Source organism: Eubalaena glacialis, chromosome 7 (assembly GCF_028564815.1).
Source record: "Eubalaena glacialis isolate mEubGla1 chromosome 7, mEubGla1.1.hap2.+ XY, whole genome shotgun sequence".
NCBI lineage: Eukaryota > Metazoa > Chordata > Mammalia > Artiodactyla > Balaenidae > Eubalaena > Eubalaena glacialis.
The window spans coordinates 80,504,029-80,521,761 of record NC_083722.1 but is presented as its reverse complement, the minus strand read 5'-3'; the positions used below and the strand labels follow the sequence as shown (position 1 = coordinate 80,521,761).

Below are 17,733 nucleotides of genomic sequence, written 5' to 3'. Positions count from 1 at the left end.
AAGTGCTCATGCTGTTTGCTGTTCAGGGCAGTGCATGGATGCTGCCTAGTCATGGGTGTGCCTCACCCTTGAACAGACATTCCTTCTCATAGGAGGAGTGGAAATCACCAGTATCCCACTTGGACCAATGTCTGAACAGCTGTATTTTTTTTTTTAACGTGTCTATATATTTTAAGGAAAATAAATTCCCCTGCTGGTGAGGAAAAACTCTCTTATTTGAAAAGCAAAAATCATAGCTTGAACTTGTATGTTTTGAGTCTCCAAGGAAATTTGAGGTTGAAGAATTTCAGCCTTCAGTGATCTTTGCTTTTGAGGTTTTGATTTAATTTTGGCAGCCAGGTGGTTAGCGGAAGGGGAGGGTGTCACCTCAAGAACACTGGCCTCCTTTATTTATTCTTTTTTTAGTCACTCATTCAGAAATTATTCATTGACCTACTGCTCAGCACTGGGCACTGGGGTTTAAAGTTATGTGCCCAAATCAGAGAGCCCAGACTACAGCACAGTCACTGAGCTCACCCAAGGCGCTTTGTTTTTCATGGTTGAAAGGGGAGTAGACTGTGCATTCGCTTCAGTAAATTTGACAAGAATAACATGGTGGGTCTGTGTTCAAATAGGCTGAGAACCCGTGAAACCAAGTGTGTAAATGCAAGTGTTTCACACACGGTGTCCTTCCTGTCTAGGAACTCCCCCAGGTCATCTGTCCATGGCTTCTGATGTACAGAGGAAGGACTGTGCTGGGCTGGCAGAATGGGTGCCTGTTTGGTTCCCTCCATTCCTTCTACCTGTGCCCCCCTCCCTGAAGTTGGGTAATTGGTAAGGAAGACAAGCTTCTCAAAGGGAGCAGGGCCAAGGGCATCAACAACAGCAACAACAACAAATATCAAGAAATACTCTTCTGGGGGAGTTGGCTAGGTACCAGGTACTGTACTGGGTTCTGGGAATGTGGCCATGACAGACTATATCCTGCCTTCATGTGCTTACATCTCATGAGAAGGTCAACCAAAAACCAGAAAACAAAAAATTAAAGTATCTCTGTAAAGCGGGTCTCCCCTGCTAGTCTCTGTCTCAGCATATTATCTGACTCATTCACAGCAGAGGTCACAATCTGTAATTATTTTGTTTTCTTTTTATTCCCAATTAGAGGGCAGGGAGCATGCCTGGCTCGTTCACTGCTGGATCCCGGGACCCAGAGCAGGGCCCTGCACATCAGAAGTGCTCGGTGAACATAGAGCGAATGAGCAAAAACTAAGTGACACTGTGAAATGTTTGCCTGGGCCCAAAGTTTAAACTTCAGGCTCCTTCTGTGTTGCTGGCCATGATCAGTCACCACCCGATGTAATGGGAATTGAAAAGAAAATCCACTTTGATAATCCATGCAGATTATATTTTATAAAATATGTGGGTTTCTTAAAGAGATCATTCTATCCCAGATTAACTGGCTGTGGTTTAATTTAAAAGGCCACTAGAGGACTTTTGTCTTCTGGACTTGACACTTGGGGTGCCTAGAAACGTCTGGGGTTAGTGCTTAGGAGGCTGCATTCAAGCCCTGGGTGATGTATTGAGTTGGTCTCAAGAGGGCTGAGTGCCCGTGAGGGAAAGAGCCTCTCTTAGTATCTCCTTTCCTTCACCAGCGTGGGCCTCTTGGGGTAACAGGCTACTATTAACATGTCATGTTGACAAAATCATTGAGCGCTCAAAATGGAATTGTAGCATCATAAAATTCCATAATCTGACAATACCAGGTAGCGGTTTTCATCTTTGTAGCTTACAGTTTGGGTAATACGTAATGGGAGCCACCATTTATTGTGCCCCTACTATGTGCCAGCCCTCATTCCAGGTGCCGTATACACATCATCTATGATCCTCAGGACAGCTGGACCTGGTGGGCATTATTTCCACTTTACAGGTAACATCCCAGAGCCTCTGCCCTCTCATGGAATTTTCCAAGATTCCAGGTATAATTCTGGAGTCTCTCAAGGCAAGAGAAGCCAGACTCAGGAAAGGGCACAGGTTATCCGGGGCGGCAGGTCACCAACGCAGCTGTTCCCCACTTTTCTACCCCAGCACATGTTACTAATTGATGGCAGCCTTCTCTCATTTGCTATGCTGTGGAATCCTTCTCAGTACAGCACTCCAGGCACATGCTACCAGACATTCTGGATGGCAAATGAGTTGTACCCTATTTGCCAAGCATGCTTTAAATGGTGTGTGTGTGTGTGTGTGTGTGTGTGTGTGTGTGTAAAGGGTTTTGCCCTAGGAATTAGAATCCTGGTTTCAGAGTGTTACACTGTAGCCATGTAACTTGGAACAGATTGCTTATCTCTTCTGACTTCAGTTTATTTATCCATAGAATGGGAACTATCCCTTGCCATACATGCCTCCAAAAGTCACCATATAAATATAAGCCAGTGACTTGGCTTCAAAGACACACAGTGCCGCTTTTAATTGTAACTGGATGATGAGTCAGTATGGGTCATGTCCCTACACAAACATGAAGCATCCACAAAAATGGCAAGCGGCTATCAGCATCTTCTCAAGACTCCCCCCAGAGCCCCTGAGCAGAGTACTTGACTCCCTAAAAATCACATGGTGAACTTGTTAATGAAGATTCTTGGACACTGTCTCAGAATGGCTAATTGAGGATCCTGGCTCCTGGCATTGGATCTCTAAACTCTTACACTGCTCAAGTGGAATAATATATAGGATCTAGCATTCCATACTCTGGATAGAACCATGTTCACCTTTGGGATTTTAAATATCTATGTAGTAGCTGATGACAGAAAAAGAGGCCCCAATCTCCTCCACATCTGTGTCTGACAAACTCTTATTCATCCTTCAGACCTATTCAAATGCCTTCTCCTCTGAGAAGGTATCCCCAGATCCCGCTAAGGCCAAACTAACTACTCCCTCACTGTGCTTCCAGAGTCCTCCAACCCGCATTCTGAGCACCTACTATGTACCAGGCACTCTGCTAAGTTCTAAAATGCATTACTGTATTTACTCCTCCCCCTTAGAGAATAAAAGCTAATGTTATCACTTCCACCTTAGAGTTGAGAAAGGGTGACTCAGACAAGTGAAGTGACTTTCCCTAGGATAACTGGATCTTACTGCATTATAATCACATCAGAGTCTGTGTCTCCTACACGATTGGGAGTTCCTTAATTGTGGAAGTTGCTGATCTTGGCATTCCTGGGAGCAAACACAGGACTTAGCACATAACAGATGCTCAACAAATTTTTGTTGATGTGAAGAAATAATAGAACAATTATAGTGAGACAGACAAGGACAGCTCTGGTTGCTTTCCAGTCTCTGCCTGTGTTCACACTCATCATCTGATAGAGGAGGAAGAGGAGGAGATGGTGGACTTCTTTGGGGGTTGAAGACTCCAGATATCTCTGGACTCCACTGTAACCTCATACCAGTGATTCTGGTCCTTTGGTAGCTTTCTGCCAAGTAGAATTAGGAGACTTAGCAAGTCACAAATTAGGGACTCGAGAAATACTTGCCTGATTGATTAAGCTGGGGATATAGAAGCGAGGTAAATGTATCTTTGAAGAGCTTTATTGTGTCTGTGGATGGAGTTTCTTTTCTTTTTATAAAGAGGATAATGTATTTTCTGTACCCAACCTCATTGACTTCCTTGGTCATAAGTTCATTTCAAACATAATTTTCTTCAGTTCAAATAATGACTTTTCTGAATCTTGGTGTTTATGGCTAGAACATAGGAAGGTTGGAGAAGATGTCTAAGGTTCTTTCCAGCGTTCTGGTTCTGTGGTTACATCAGCACCCTGGACAATTAGAACAAATTTAAATTACCCAAGTACAAAGCAGCTCTAAAAATGGAATATCTTTAAGTGAATTAGATTTTCTTTCCAGTCTAATCTCTTCTTCCAAGTTAAAAAAAAATCTGAACTTTGTGTCTAAATTTCTAAGCCTTGATATACAGAGACATTTAGAAAAAAAAAGGAAATTTAAAGAGAAACAAACTGTAGTAGCATGAATAAGAACAATAATGCAAACCAATTATCCTAGAGCTTAATAGTTTCCCGTAATTCCTTAGGCTTTCTTAGAACTATTCATTTACATAGCTTGGTTAAAGGTTTTGCATAACATGGTAGAAATGATAAGGATTACATGTGCTATTTGATGGCATTTTTTCTTTCCTTAATCAAAGCCATAATCCTTGTTTACATTTGAACTTTGTTTTATCGTTTGTTTCACAGCGAAAACGGAAGCAGAGCGCCCAGGATGAAGATGCCGTTAGCCTTTGTAGTCTTGATATAAGTGTAAGTACAGTCCTTCCTGTGTCTCTGCCATGAGAATACTTTTCATCTCTGAATGTATTTGTTAATATGCTGTGTGCTTTAAGTGGGCTTCCAGGATCCAACTGTGGAAGTTGCAACCTGGGAGGAAACTCTCTTTAGAAAAACATTTCATTTTACTGGAGAAAGCTGTGTTGCCAACTTAAACTTCAAAGCCAAGCTGTTTATTGCCTGTGTCTTTTCTCTCATAAAATGAATTGTGAAGTCAGTACATCTGTGTAGAATCTAGATAAATGCTGCTGTGCCATGTTAGAGGCTTAGTCCAGAAGATGGACCAGATGTTTGTCCCCTTTGGGGGAAGTTGGCAGGTTGGCCCAATTCAGGCAGCTGGTGGCTCAAAGGCCAGAAGAAGTCTCTAGCAACATAGCTGAGGGAGTGGCTTTGGATTCAACAGCTCTTAGTTTGAATCAAGATTCTATACTTAACAATTGTGTGACCCCTATCCTCACCTCTATTTCCTCATCTGGAGAAGACTTAACCTAACAGGATTGTCGTGAGGATCAAACAAAACAATAAAAGTGAGACTACCAAGCACATTGCCTGGTACATACTAGGCACCCACCAAATGTTAACCTCATTGTGTTTTCCTTTAAAAGCAGAAGTTTGCAAGAGATGTTTAAGTGACCTGGTAGTTGTGTGCTAGTGATGATTGAGGTTAAAAGCTTTCTTGGATTTTTCAGGCCCACATCCTTGGATGCTTAATTTTACTAGCTTTCTTTGCATGGCCTCCTTGTCTCCCTACTGACACGATTGAGAAGCCTACCTGGGCTTCTGATGCCCCCATCATCCAGGGGCTGGGGGAACCCTCCCTAGGCTCCCCATGTCTATTCATCTTTCACACTCCCTTGAAGTTTAATCATTGTGCACAGTGGATCCATCTAACATTAGGCCCTGGTCTTTCTCCTCTACAGAGGCCACAAAAGTCATTGTTGTGAGATGAGGCTCCTATGCTAAGAATTAAGAACTGGGTCGTTGTCCTGGCTCTGCCTATAACTAATGATGTAACCTTGGAAGTCACTTCCTCTCTCTGGGCCTCATCTGTTAAAAAGATAGATTTGAGATCGAGTCTTCTAAAACCATTGTGAAAATTTGAAACTTCATTGAACACAGATTATTGGGTTCTCATCTGATGACATTTATTTACCAATATAACAGTGCTGTCTTAGTTATTTTTAATTGTGGCAGAGTTTTCTGTGATGCAAAGAGCCATCATGGAGTGAGCCTGAGCTAGCATTAATGTACTTGCACATCTTTATTTTACCATATGGTGTTTGTTCCAGTCTTTAGACCGTCAGGTTGATGCAGTTGGACCAGTTCTTAGGTTGCCATGGTAACAGGACAAAAAAGATGATGGTCTTCTGGGTTTTACTTTACTCACTGAATGTTTTATTGTTGACAAGTGAAGTCTTTGGAACTTCCCTTATTGGCAACAACTTTTTGGTGTTTGAATGTTTTCAATTTTGTGGCAATTATTAGAATCATTGATGTTCAGAATATATAGAGCCCTTAGCCATCATGTTGTCCAATCCCCTCACTTTGAAAATGAAGAAGTAGAAGCCCAGGGAGGTGTAGTGATTTAATAAGATCTTAATCTAGGTCATTTCTAAGATCATGCCTATTATAGATTTTTCCTCAACTATGTTTATTTTATAGGAAAACATGTCTCTAGAAGCTTTATTCAAAGAACCACTAAACTCTCTTATATGAAAGGATTATTTGCAACCACTTGTTGTGATATGGTTTTTGTGCTGATTGGCATCCATGACCTTGCCTTCTCGTCAAAGTCATCTAAGCTCATGTAATGAATAATTTGATGTCTTTTCTCCTTATGCAGCTGCAGAAGGTATTTCTCTCTCTCTTTTTCTCTCCCTCTCTCTGTCCTTCTCTCTCTCTCTCTCTCTCTCTCTCTAACCATCTCATATCATGTTTTGTCACAGTTAAGAGACTTTTATGGAAAAGAAGTCTGCCTTTGTGCTCAAGGAGTCAGCTATGGCCAAACTCCTTTCTGATTTGCCTGACATTTTTCCTGAATCTTGGCAAATAGATTCCAGAACCGGGGCAGAGTTTCCTCCAAATATTGTCACATAGTATTATAATCATTATAAAACTTAGAAGAATCCTAGAAGTTGTTGGAGGACATGAAAAATGGTGTTTTGCAGTTTTACTGACAATCCAAGCTGTATGGAGATGACAGGATGTGTGACATATCCAAATGTGGCCATGGAGGAAGTGTCACTAATTTTCAGTGCCTTGCACCTAACAGGCACTCAGTAGAGATGACTTGAATTGAATGAAGTAGTGGGTGGAACCACTCACGAGAAGATTGTAGCCATAAAGGCTACAATGTCTAAATAAATATCTGAGTCCAATAAATTAACTTCTCTAATAGATAAATGGCTTTGTAGTCTCCCTAAAGGTGCTTTTAAATGGTGATATTCAGTAGTCACAATCCCTTAACTAACCAGCAGCATTAATGAAGAGTTGTTGTGAGCCTGTTTCTATGTATAGTGGAAAGTATCTGAAAAAAAGGTGGGTTCCAGTGGATGACTCATACTGGAGGATGTGAGGCTTTGGGAAAGTAATATTAGTAACTCTCAATTTTGATTCCACTTAATAAGTGGAAAGATGTTCACCATATGTGTGCTTTGAACAAGAAGTTGCTAGATGGGGGACAGGGGTCTTTGGGGGATCACGGTCAGGTTTCCATTGAGTCCCAGCCCCATGCTGCACAGTGAGCTCTTGGTAAATACTTATTGGTTGATGAATTTTAACAACAACAAAACAAAAAACAAAAAAGCCAGTGAGCCTTCCTAATGTGTATGTGGAATTCAACACACATACCCCCCTTAAAGAACTATATCTGTGACGTGAAGTTGGGAAATGTTAACACAGAAACTTTCCCGCTTTGATTAAAAAGCATATATAGGTGTCTGAGTGATGATAACACCAAACATTCCCATTGACATCTTGCTTTATTTTAAAGCATCAGATGACAATTCTGATAGGTACCTGGAAGGGAGTTTTCCTTCTAAACTCCTCTGCAACCTCCTATTGAACTTGGGCTTAGAGACCAAACAGGAGTGGGTAAGCTAAGAAAAGAGCTTATCATTACAGAACGGGGATCCTCAGTTGTTTGGGGTAGGGGGTGTTATGGACTCGTTTGAGAATCTGGCGATAGTACTGGGCTCCAGAAAATTTTACAGGATTGATGTGTGACTTCATGGGCCCCAGGGAGCCCAGCCAAGACCCCATGTTAGGAGTTCCTCTTAAAAAGGAAATTGGAAGGGTCTTAAGGCATGGTGACGTATCTCCACAGAATTATTATCCCACCCTCCACCTCCAGCACTTGGAGAAAAATGAATTGTGACTGGAGAGTCCACACTAGTTGACAATATAATTGGTGTCTATTTTTTCCCACCACTTTATCCAATCCGCTGGCTGAGCCCCCAGCTTCCTGGCAGGATAGAACGCAAACTATTCCAGGAAAAAAAAAAAAAGCAAACTATATTTTTGAGTACTTTGAAAACAACTTGCAGAGTGGAGAATGCTCCCAGCAGCCGCCTACAAATCTCCTCTCACATCAGAGGATATGAGTGGGATGGTTTCAGGGACATCGCTTCCCCCACAGCACTTTTCCAGTTTAAATTCTAGTGGGTGAGAGATGCCTGAGGGAAGAGCTGGGTTTCATGGTCCCTCAAGAAAGGCCCTTGGCAGAGGAGCCAGGTGTGCCCCCGACGCAGGGCACCGCTTAGCACCAAGCATCCTTTATCAAAAAACATATGAGTTTTGGTGTGGACATAAAAATAGTTTCCCGTGAAGAAACAACGTAAAAGATAAAAAGGAATATGTGTTTTCTGTAGAAAATTTGGAAAATGTGAACAATAGAATTCACTGATACTCTCACCTCAAAAGTCGTGGCTACATTTTGATGTATCACCTTCCTGACATTATACACACACTCACTTAAAACTTTTGCGTTATGAAATATTGCAGACATACAAAATGGTATAAAGGATAATGTAAAATTCCATGTAACTACCAATGCAACTGAAGAAATACGCCCTTAACAACAACGCCACAGGCCTTTGTAAACCCCTTTCTCTGCTGAGTTTAATGTTTATTGTTGCCTTCCCTGTCTATAAACTTGCTACGTACATGTATCCCTAAATGGCACATATATTTTCAACCGACTTTTAAAGTTTATATAAGCACACAGTTTTAAGAAATTGATATCATAACACATATTAATTTATTCCTGTATTTTCCATTTACTATATTGAGATCGTGTCACCACATCCTGAAATATTCTTCAAGAACATTATTTTAAGTAACCATACTTTGTCAAATGGATGCATCAGATTTATTTAACCAGTCCTTCCTTGGATATTTAGATAAGTTACAATTTTTCACTATTATAAATAACACTGTTGGGCATCCAAGAATATCTTTGTGTGATCTTTTATCAGTAGGATAAAATATAAAATTCCTGGCTAAAAGGGAATGAATCTTTTTTAAACCTGTGAACAGGTTTATACCCCTTCTGGCAGTGAAAGGTGGAAATGCAGTTCAGAGCAGCTGAGTGTCTTGTACGGAAACTCAGAATGGGGGATTGTTTTCAGTTTTCTCTCCCACATCACTCTTTCAACTATATTGCTGGTCCCTTGCTAAGTGTAACTCTATATGGGACATTTGCTTACACCCCCTCTTTAGGAGGAGCCCCTTCTGTTGCCCCTGGCAGGGCCCAGGCCTTGCCTGTGCTTTCCAATTACTTACCCTGTTATATGGATGCTCAAAGCACGAGAGTTGATATATTGATAGAGGGGGAAGCTTTCCTGTCTCGATGAAGCTAAATGACATTTCATTGCTAGGATATGTTAAACTAGACATGGAACAGCAGCAGGATTGTATTATCTCTGCTCAGCAGAGTCCAGATAATTAAAAAAGATACCATGTCTGTGGTTTTGTTTCTCTTGGTCTGTCCTGGAACTTGCTAACTGGGGAGATTAGCCTTGCCGTGGCCAGCGTGAGGCCTTGATGAATCACGTGGGAGATTTTAATAATGCTCTTATCGCCGAGGAGACCAGGCCTGCCCCTGAGACTAGGTTGTCAGTAGCGCATACCTGTATTTAACCTGATGGCATTTTTTCTATTTGGGATTTATGATCTGCTCTTGCTGCCTACGAAATTATTTGGGCCTGAGGTAGTGGAGACCCTATGTTGAGTCCCAACCCAAGTCTCTGATGGCAGATGTGCTTATTGTTGACACAGGCACATTTTATCATGCCTTTGGCCTAATTGATTAGGTTGTGGACTGTAATCATTTCGCTGTGTACTCACTGTGGTCTTTTCTCTGTGATCCACCTCTTGAAAAGCACAGTGACAAAAAAATTCCAAGGAGCTTCAGGACACACTCTCAGAAGTTAATGATGTAACAAAGTGTCCATCATCATTTATTGCTCCCCTTCAGTGACCCTGATGGGGCCCATGATTATTGAGGGTTCCTGTGTTCTGAGAATACCTGTTTGTTTGAATTTGTTATCAGAATTACAAACTTTGGAGCTTAGAGACTAAACATCAGTCTGTACCTCAATTTCCTCACCTATAAACTGAAATCGTAGCAGTGCCTTGCCTTGGAGTTGTAAGGATTAAAATGAGTTAATTCATGTAAAGCACTTAGTACCTGACCCCTGGGTAAGCACAAAACATACTAGCTATTGTTGCTGTTGATTTCATAATACAAAATTGATTTTATGGTTAAATTTGAGGGTGTTTATTGTTGGTACAAGTGTTCCATACATAGAACTGATTATGAAATTAAAAAAAAAACAACAAGGATATAAAAAGATGTATATGAGGAGTTTTATTACAGCATTTTAAAATAATAGCCAAAAGCTGGAAACAGCATGAATGACCAAATTATATAGAGACTTGTAAATATATTACAAAATATAAGTGTAAAACACAATTACAGAGCGCATTACTATATAAGTTATGCCTCTAGATGTTTATATATATTTGTCCACATGAAGGAATAAGCATGGAAGAACATACAGTACATTGTGGATAGTGGTTACGTTGGGAGAATGGGATTATAGAAAGGGGTGGTTGAGTTCCAGGGGTTCTTAACCTTTCGCATGTTGTGAAACCTACGAACCTTCCCCCCCGCAAGACTATTTATATGTGCTTAAATTAAAATACATAAGATTAGAACAAAACCCAGTTGTACTGAAATACAGTTATCAAAATATTTAAAAACAAATTTGTGGTAAGAGTTACATGTGTGCTTCTTAATGCATTATGTAACAAGATCCATCTGGCAACAGATCTAATAACTAATATACCTTCCATGAGATGATAAGAGTAAATGATATTTTGAAATACCCACGCCAACCACACTGTGATTTGAAAACATAGTGATTTCCATGGTGACAAAGTCACAGGTCTGCTAATGCTTCTGTGATATGTGGTCTTCACTCATACTTGGAAGGAAATGCTGAATTTTGCTTGTTAGTAAAACTGAAGATGTGTTTTTTTCCATCCAAGCTCACTGAATTGAATCCATGGACTCTGGAGGATTTTAGATTAAGAATCCCTGTTTAAGATACTCAATCTGTTATGATAAGCTTTGTATTGTATTACTTTAGTAATTCAAATGACTAAAATTTTTTAAAAATACAACAAATATAATCGATTTGACCTGTTAATATATGAGGTTGTTAGTGTGTTAAAAGGGGGAATGTAAAACATTATATAAAAGCAAGGGATGGTGATAATGATGATAATGTTTTTAGGAAGACCTTGCAATAACCGTTAAATCAATTCTCTATACTTGGTGTTTATATTTTTCTTTGAGACCAGCTTAGTTTTTTGAAATAGATGACTTAAATCACCCCAATAGTTTAGTAGAAGATCTTTTGTGCTTTTTCTGCTATTGGAAAATAATTTTAGGGTAGAAAAATGTTCTTATTTTTAAAAGATGAATACTGAAGTATTTAGAATGTCATGATATCTGTAATTTACTTTTTTAAAAAATTTATTTATTTAATTAATTATTATTATTATTTTTTTTTGCTGCGTTGTGTCTTCATCGCTGTGCTCAGACTTTTTCTAGTTGCGGCGAGCAGGGGCTACCCTTGGTTGTGGTGCACGGGCTTCTCATTGCAGTGGCTTCTCTTGTTGCGGAGCACGGTCTCTAGGCATGCGGGCTTCAGTAGTTGTGGCACATAGGCTCAGTAGTTGTGGCTCACAGGCTCTAGAGCGCAGGCTCAGTAGTTGTGGCACATGGGCCTAGTTGTTCTGTGGCATGTGGGATATTCCCAGACCAGGGATCGAACCCGTGTCCCCTGCATTGGCAGGCGGATTCTGAACCACTGTGCCACTGGGGAAGCTCTGTAATTTACTTTTTAATACTTTATCATAAGTTATAAAGTGAGTATTTTTAAAAGAAAAAAAATTTATTTTTAATTACACAAGGAACACTGCATATATATTTGCATAATTAAAAAAAAATCAGACAACACAGATAGAGCTGACTGCCCCTTAACCATCCATGGTCCCACTTACCTTCTTAGGTATAATCCTGGTTATCAATTTAGTCTCCTCCCAGATATTTAAATATATTTAGATATATAGATAGATACAGCTATAAAAATTAGCTTGTGGTGGCTTTGTAAAGACATATGTTGTCATTTTTTGTTTTACTCTGCAATTTGCTTTTTTTTTCCTTTTAAATTGTCTATTTTTTAGAGCAGTTTTAGGTTCACAGCAAAATTAAGCAGAAAGTACAGAGAATTTACACATAGCCTCTGCCCCCACATGTGCACAGCCTCCCCCTAATATTGACATCCCCTACCAAAGTGGTACATTGTGACAACTGATGAACTTACATAGACACATCATTATTACCCACAGTCCATAGTTTACATTAGGGTTCACTCAGTGTTGTGCATTCTGTGGGTTTGACAAATGTGTGATGATATATCCACCATTATGGTATCTTACAGAATAGTTTTACTGCCCTGAAGATGCCCTGTGCTCTGCATATTCATCTCCTCCTCTTCCCAGCCCCTGACAACCACTGATCTTTTTTCCTTTTCCAGAATGTTATACAGTATGTAGCCTTTTCAGACTGGCTTTTTTCATGCAGTAATATCCATTAAGGTTCCTCCATGTCTTTTTGTGGCTTGAGAACTCATTTCTTTTTTTTTAATCACGGAAGTAATATTCCATTGTATGGATATACCATATTTATTTATCCATTCGCCTGGTGAAGGATATGTCTCATTGTATTAGCTGCTGCTTATTTTTGCATAAGACAAATGGGTCATAGTTTATTTTAACGTGATTCTCCATTGAGGGACATTTTTGTTGTTTCCAGTATTTCCCAGTTACAAACAATGACCATCCTCATATTCCAGAGCAAGTCGTAAGGTAGATGCAAAAAAGTACCTGTGGACACTTGCTGTTTTAATGTTAGTGTGAATAATATTAAATTGCCATTTTACAGTTCAGGTTCTTGTGCAAACAATTAAAAACCAAACTGTTACCAAATGCAGATCTGAACAGGCTGTGAAAATTAGTGGAGAGGAAAAGTTATTTTGTCTCCATCATATAGATTCATTTATTTATTTATTTGTATGTTTGTTTATTTATTTATTTTTGCCTTCTTATTTATTTTTTTAACATCTTTATTGGAGTATAATTGCTTTACAATGGTGTGTTAGTTTCTGCTTTATAACAAAGTGAATCAGCTATACCTATACATATATCCCTGTATCTCCTCCCTCTTGCATCTCCCTCCCACCCTCCCTATCCCAGCCCTCTAGGTGGTCACAAAGCACCGAGCTGATCTCCCTGTGCTGTGTGGCTGCTTCCCACTAGCTATCTATTTTACATTTGGTAGTGTATATATATCCATGCCACTCTCTCACTTAGTCCCAGCTTACCCTTCCCCCTCCCTGTGTCCTCAAGTCCATTCTCTACATCTGCGTCTTTATTCCTATCTTGCCTGTAGGTTCATCACAACCTTTTTTTTTTTTTTATTTTAGATTCCATGTATATGTGTTAGCGTGCGGTATTTTTCCCTTTCTGACTTACTTCACTCTGTATGACAGACTCTAGGTCCATCCACCTCACTACAAATAATTCAATTTCATTTCTTTTTATGGCTGAGTAATATTCCATTGTATATATGTGCCACATCTTCTTTATCCATTCATCTGTCGATGGACACTTAGGTTGTTTCCATGTCCTGGCTATTGTAAATAGAGCTGCAATGAACATTGTGGTATATGACTCTTTTTGAATTACGTAGTGGGATTTCTGGGTCATATGGTAGTTCTATTTTTAGTTTTTTAAGGAATCTCCATACTGTTCTCCATAGTGGCTGTATCCATTTACATTCCCACCAACAGTGCAAGAGGGTTCCCTTTTCTCCACACCCTCTTCAGCATTTATTGTTTGTAGATTTTTTTGATGATGGCCATTCTGATTGGTGTGAGGTGATACCTCATTGTAGTTTTAATTTTATTTATTTATGGCTGTGTTGGGTCTTCGTTTCTGTGCGAGGAATTTCTCTAGTTGCAGCAAGTGGGGGCCACTCTTCATCGCGGTGCGCAGGCCTCTCACTATCGCGGCCTCTCTTGTTGTGGAGCACAGGCTCCAGACGCACAGGCACAGTAATTGTGGCACATGGGCCTAGTCGCTCCGCGGCATGTGGGATCTTCCCAGACCAGGGCTCGAACCCGTGTCCCCTGCATTGGCAGGCAGATTCTCAACCACTGCGCCACCAGGGAAGCCCCCTCACTGTAGTTTTGATTTGCATTTCTCTAATGATTAGTGATGTTGAGCATCCTTTCATGTGTTTGTTGGCAATCTTTATATATTCTTGGGAGAAATGTCTGTTTAGGTCGTCTGCCCATTTTTGGAATGGGTTGTTTGGTTTTTTGATATTAAGCTGCTTGTAAATTTTGGAGATTAATCCTTTGTCAGTTACTTCATTTGCAAATATTTTCTCCCATTCCGAGGGTTGTCTTTTCGTCTTGTTTATGGTTTCCTTTGCTGTGCAAAAGCTTTTAAGTTTCATTAGGTCCCATTTGTTTATTTTTGTTTTTATTTGCATCACTCTAGGAGGTGGGTCAAAAAGGATCTTGTTGTGATTTATATCATAGAGTGTTCTGCCTATGTTTTCCTCGAAGAGTTTGATAGTGTCTGGCCTTACATTTAGGTCTTTAATCCATTTTGAGTTTATTTTTGTGTATGGTGTTAGGGAGTGTTCTAATTTCATTCTTTTACATGTAGCTGTCCAGTTTTCCCAGCACCACTTATTGAAGAGATGTCTTTTCTCCATTGTATATTCTTGCCTCCTTTAACAAAGATAAGGTGACCATATGTGCGTGGGTTTATCTCTGGGCTTTCTATCCTGTTCCATTGATCTATATTTCCGTTTTTGTGCCAGTACCATACTGTCTTGATTACTGTAGCTTTGTAGTATAGTCTGAAGTCAGGGAGCCTGATTCCTCCAGCTCTGTTTTTCTTTCTCAAGATTGCTTTGGCTATTCGGGGTCTTTTGTGTTTCCATACAAATTGTGAAATTTTTTGTTCTAGTTTTGTGAAAAATGCCATTGGTAGTTTGATAGGGATTGCATTGAATCTGTAGATTGCTTTGGGTAGTATAGTCATTTTCACAATGTTGATTCTTCCAATCCAAGAACATGGTATATGTCTCCATCTGTTTGTATCATCTTTAATTTCTTTCATCAGTGTCTTATAGTTTTCTGCATACAGGTATTTTGTCTCCCTAGGTAGGTTTATTCCTAGGTATTTTATTCTTTTTGTTGCAGTGGTAAATGGGAGTGCTTCCTTAATTTCTATTTCAGATTTTTCATTATTAGTGTATAGGAATGCAAGAGATTTCTGTGCATTAATTTTGTATCCTGCTACTGTACCAAATTCATTGATTAGCTCTAGTAGTTTTCTGGTAGCATCTTTAGGATTCTCTATGTATAGTATCATGTCATTTGTAAACAGTGACAGTTTTACTTCTTCTTTTCCGATTCAGATTCCTTTTATTTCTTTTTCTTCTCTGATTGCTGTGGCTAAAACTTCCAAAACTATGTTGAATAATAGTGGGGAGAGTGGACAACCTTGTCTTGTTCTTGCTCTTAGAGGAAATGGTTTCAGTTTTTCACCATGGAGAACGATGTTGGCTGTGGGTTTGTCATATATGGCCTATATTATGTTGAGGTAAGTTCCCTCTGTGCCTACTTTCTGGAGGGCTTTTATCATAAATGGGTGTTGAATTTTGTCAGCGGCTTTTTCTGCATCTATTGAGATGATCATATGGTTTTTCTCCTTCAGTTTGTTAATATGGTTTATCACATTGATTGATTTGCGTGTGTTGAAGAATCCTTGCATTCCTGGGATAAACCCCACTTGATCATGGTGTATGATCCTTTTATTGTGCTGTTGTATTCTGTTCGCGAGTATTTTGTTGAGGATTTTTGCATCTGTGTTCATCAGTGATATTGGCCTGTAGTTTTCTTTCTTTGTGACATCTTTGTCCGGTTTTGGTATCAAGGTGATGGTGGCCTCGTAGAAAGAGTTTGGGAGTGTTCCTCCCTCTGCTATATTTTGGAAGAGTTTGAGAGGGATAGGTGTTAGCTCTTCTCTAAATGTTTGATAGAATTCACCTGTGAAGCCATCTGGTCCTGGGCTTTTGTTTGTTGGAAGATTTTTAATCACAGTTTCAATTTCAGTGCTTGTGATTGGTCTGTTTATATTTTCTATTTATTCCTGGTTCAGTCTCAGAAGGTTGTGCATTTCTAAGAATTTGTCCATTTCTTCCAGGTTGTCCATTTTATTGGCATATAGTTGCTTGTAGTAATCTCTCATGATCCTTTGTATTTCTGCAGTGTCATTTGTTACTTCTTTTTCATTTCTAATTCTATTGATTTGAGTCTTCTCCCTTTTTTTCTTGTTGAGTCTGGCTAGTGGTTTATCAATTTTGTTTATCTTTTCAAAGAACCAGCTTTTAGTTTTATTGATCTTTGCTATTGTTTCTTTCATTTCTTTTTCATTTATTTCTGATCTGATCTTTATGATTTCTTTCCTTCTGCTAACTTTGGGGGTTTTTTGTTCTTCTTTGTCTAATTGCTTTAGGTGTAAGTTTAGGTTGTTTATGTGAGATGTTTCTTGTTTCTTGAGGTAGGATTGTATAGCTCTAAACTTCCTTCTTAGAACTGCTTTTGCTGCATCCCATAGGTTTTGGGTCGTCATGTTTTCATTGTCATTTGTTTCTAGGTATTTTTTGATTTCCTCTTTGATTTCTTCAGTGATCTCTTGGTTATTTAGTAGTGTGTTGTTTAGCCTCCATGTGTTTATATTTTTTACAGGTTTTTTCTTGTAATTGATATCTAGTCTCATAGCATTGTGGTCAGAAAAGATACTTGATACGATTTCCATTTTCTTAAATTTACCAAGGCTTGAATTGTGACCCAAGATATGATCTATCTTGGAGAATGTTCCATGAGCACTTGAGAAGTGTATTCTGTTGTTTTTGGATGGAATGTCCTATAAATATCAGTTAAGTCCATCTTGTTTAATGTATCATTTAAAGCTTGTGTTTCTTATTTATTTTCATTTTGGATGATCTGTCCATTGGTGAAAGTGGGATGTTAAATTCCCCTACTATGATTGTGTTACTGTCAATTTCCCCTTTTATGGCTGTTAGCATTTGTCTTATGTATGGAGATGCTCCTATGTTGGGTGCATAAATATTTACAGTTCTTATATCTTCCTCTTGGATTGATCCCTTGATCATTATGTAGTGTCCTTCTTTGTCTCTTGTAATAGTCTTTATTTTAAAGTCTATTTTGTCTGAATATGAGAATTGCTACTCCAGCTTTCTTTTGATTTCCATTTGCATGGAATATCTTTTTCCATCCCCTCACTTGCAGTTTGTATGTGTCCCTAGGTCTGAAGTGGGTCTCTTGTAGACAGCATATATACGGGTCTTGTTTTTGTATCCATTCAGCCAGTCTATGTCTTTTGGTAGGAGCATTTAATCCATTTACATTTAAAGTAGTTATCGATATGTGTATTCCTATTAACATTTTCTTAATTGTTTTGGGTTTGTTATTGTAGGTCTTTTCCTTCTCTTGTGTTTTCTGCCTAGAGAAGTTCCTTTAGCATTTGTTGTAAAGCTGGTTTGGTGGTGCTGAATTCTCTTAGCTTTTGCTTGTCTGTAAAGGTTTTAATTTCTCCATCGAATCTGAATGAGATCCTTGCTGGGTAGAGTAATCTTGGTTGTAGGTTTTTCCCTTTCATCACTTTAAATATGTCCTGCCACTCCCTTCTGGCTTGCAGAGTTTCTTCTGAAAGATCAGCTGTTAACCTTATGGGGATTGCCTTG

The 17,733-nt window shown here is 39.2% G+C and overlaps 1 protein-coding gene across 7 annotated transcripts in view; it reads left to right on the top strand.

Annotated features, from left to right (window-relative positions):
• The window catches only part of ARHGEF3 (Rho guanine nucleotide exchange factor 3), a 311,303-nt gene that overhangs the window by 161,328 nt on the left and 132,242 nt on the right, over nt 1–17,733 (top strand). For all 7 annotated transcript variants that reach the window (XM_061197022.1, XM_061197016.1, XM_061197015.1 and 4 more), the window contains one exon: nt 4,224–4,286. Coding sequence is in view for 5 of the 7 variants with exons in the window: in XM_061197016.1 (XP_061052999.1) it covers nt 4,224–4,286 (63 nt within the window). In the remaining 2 variants the exon portion in view is untranslated. The remainder of the gene's footprint in view (nt 1–4,223; nt 4,287–17,733) is intronic.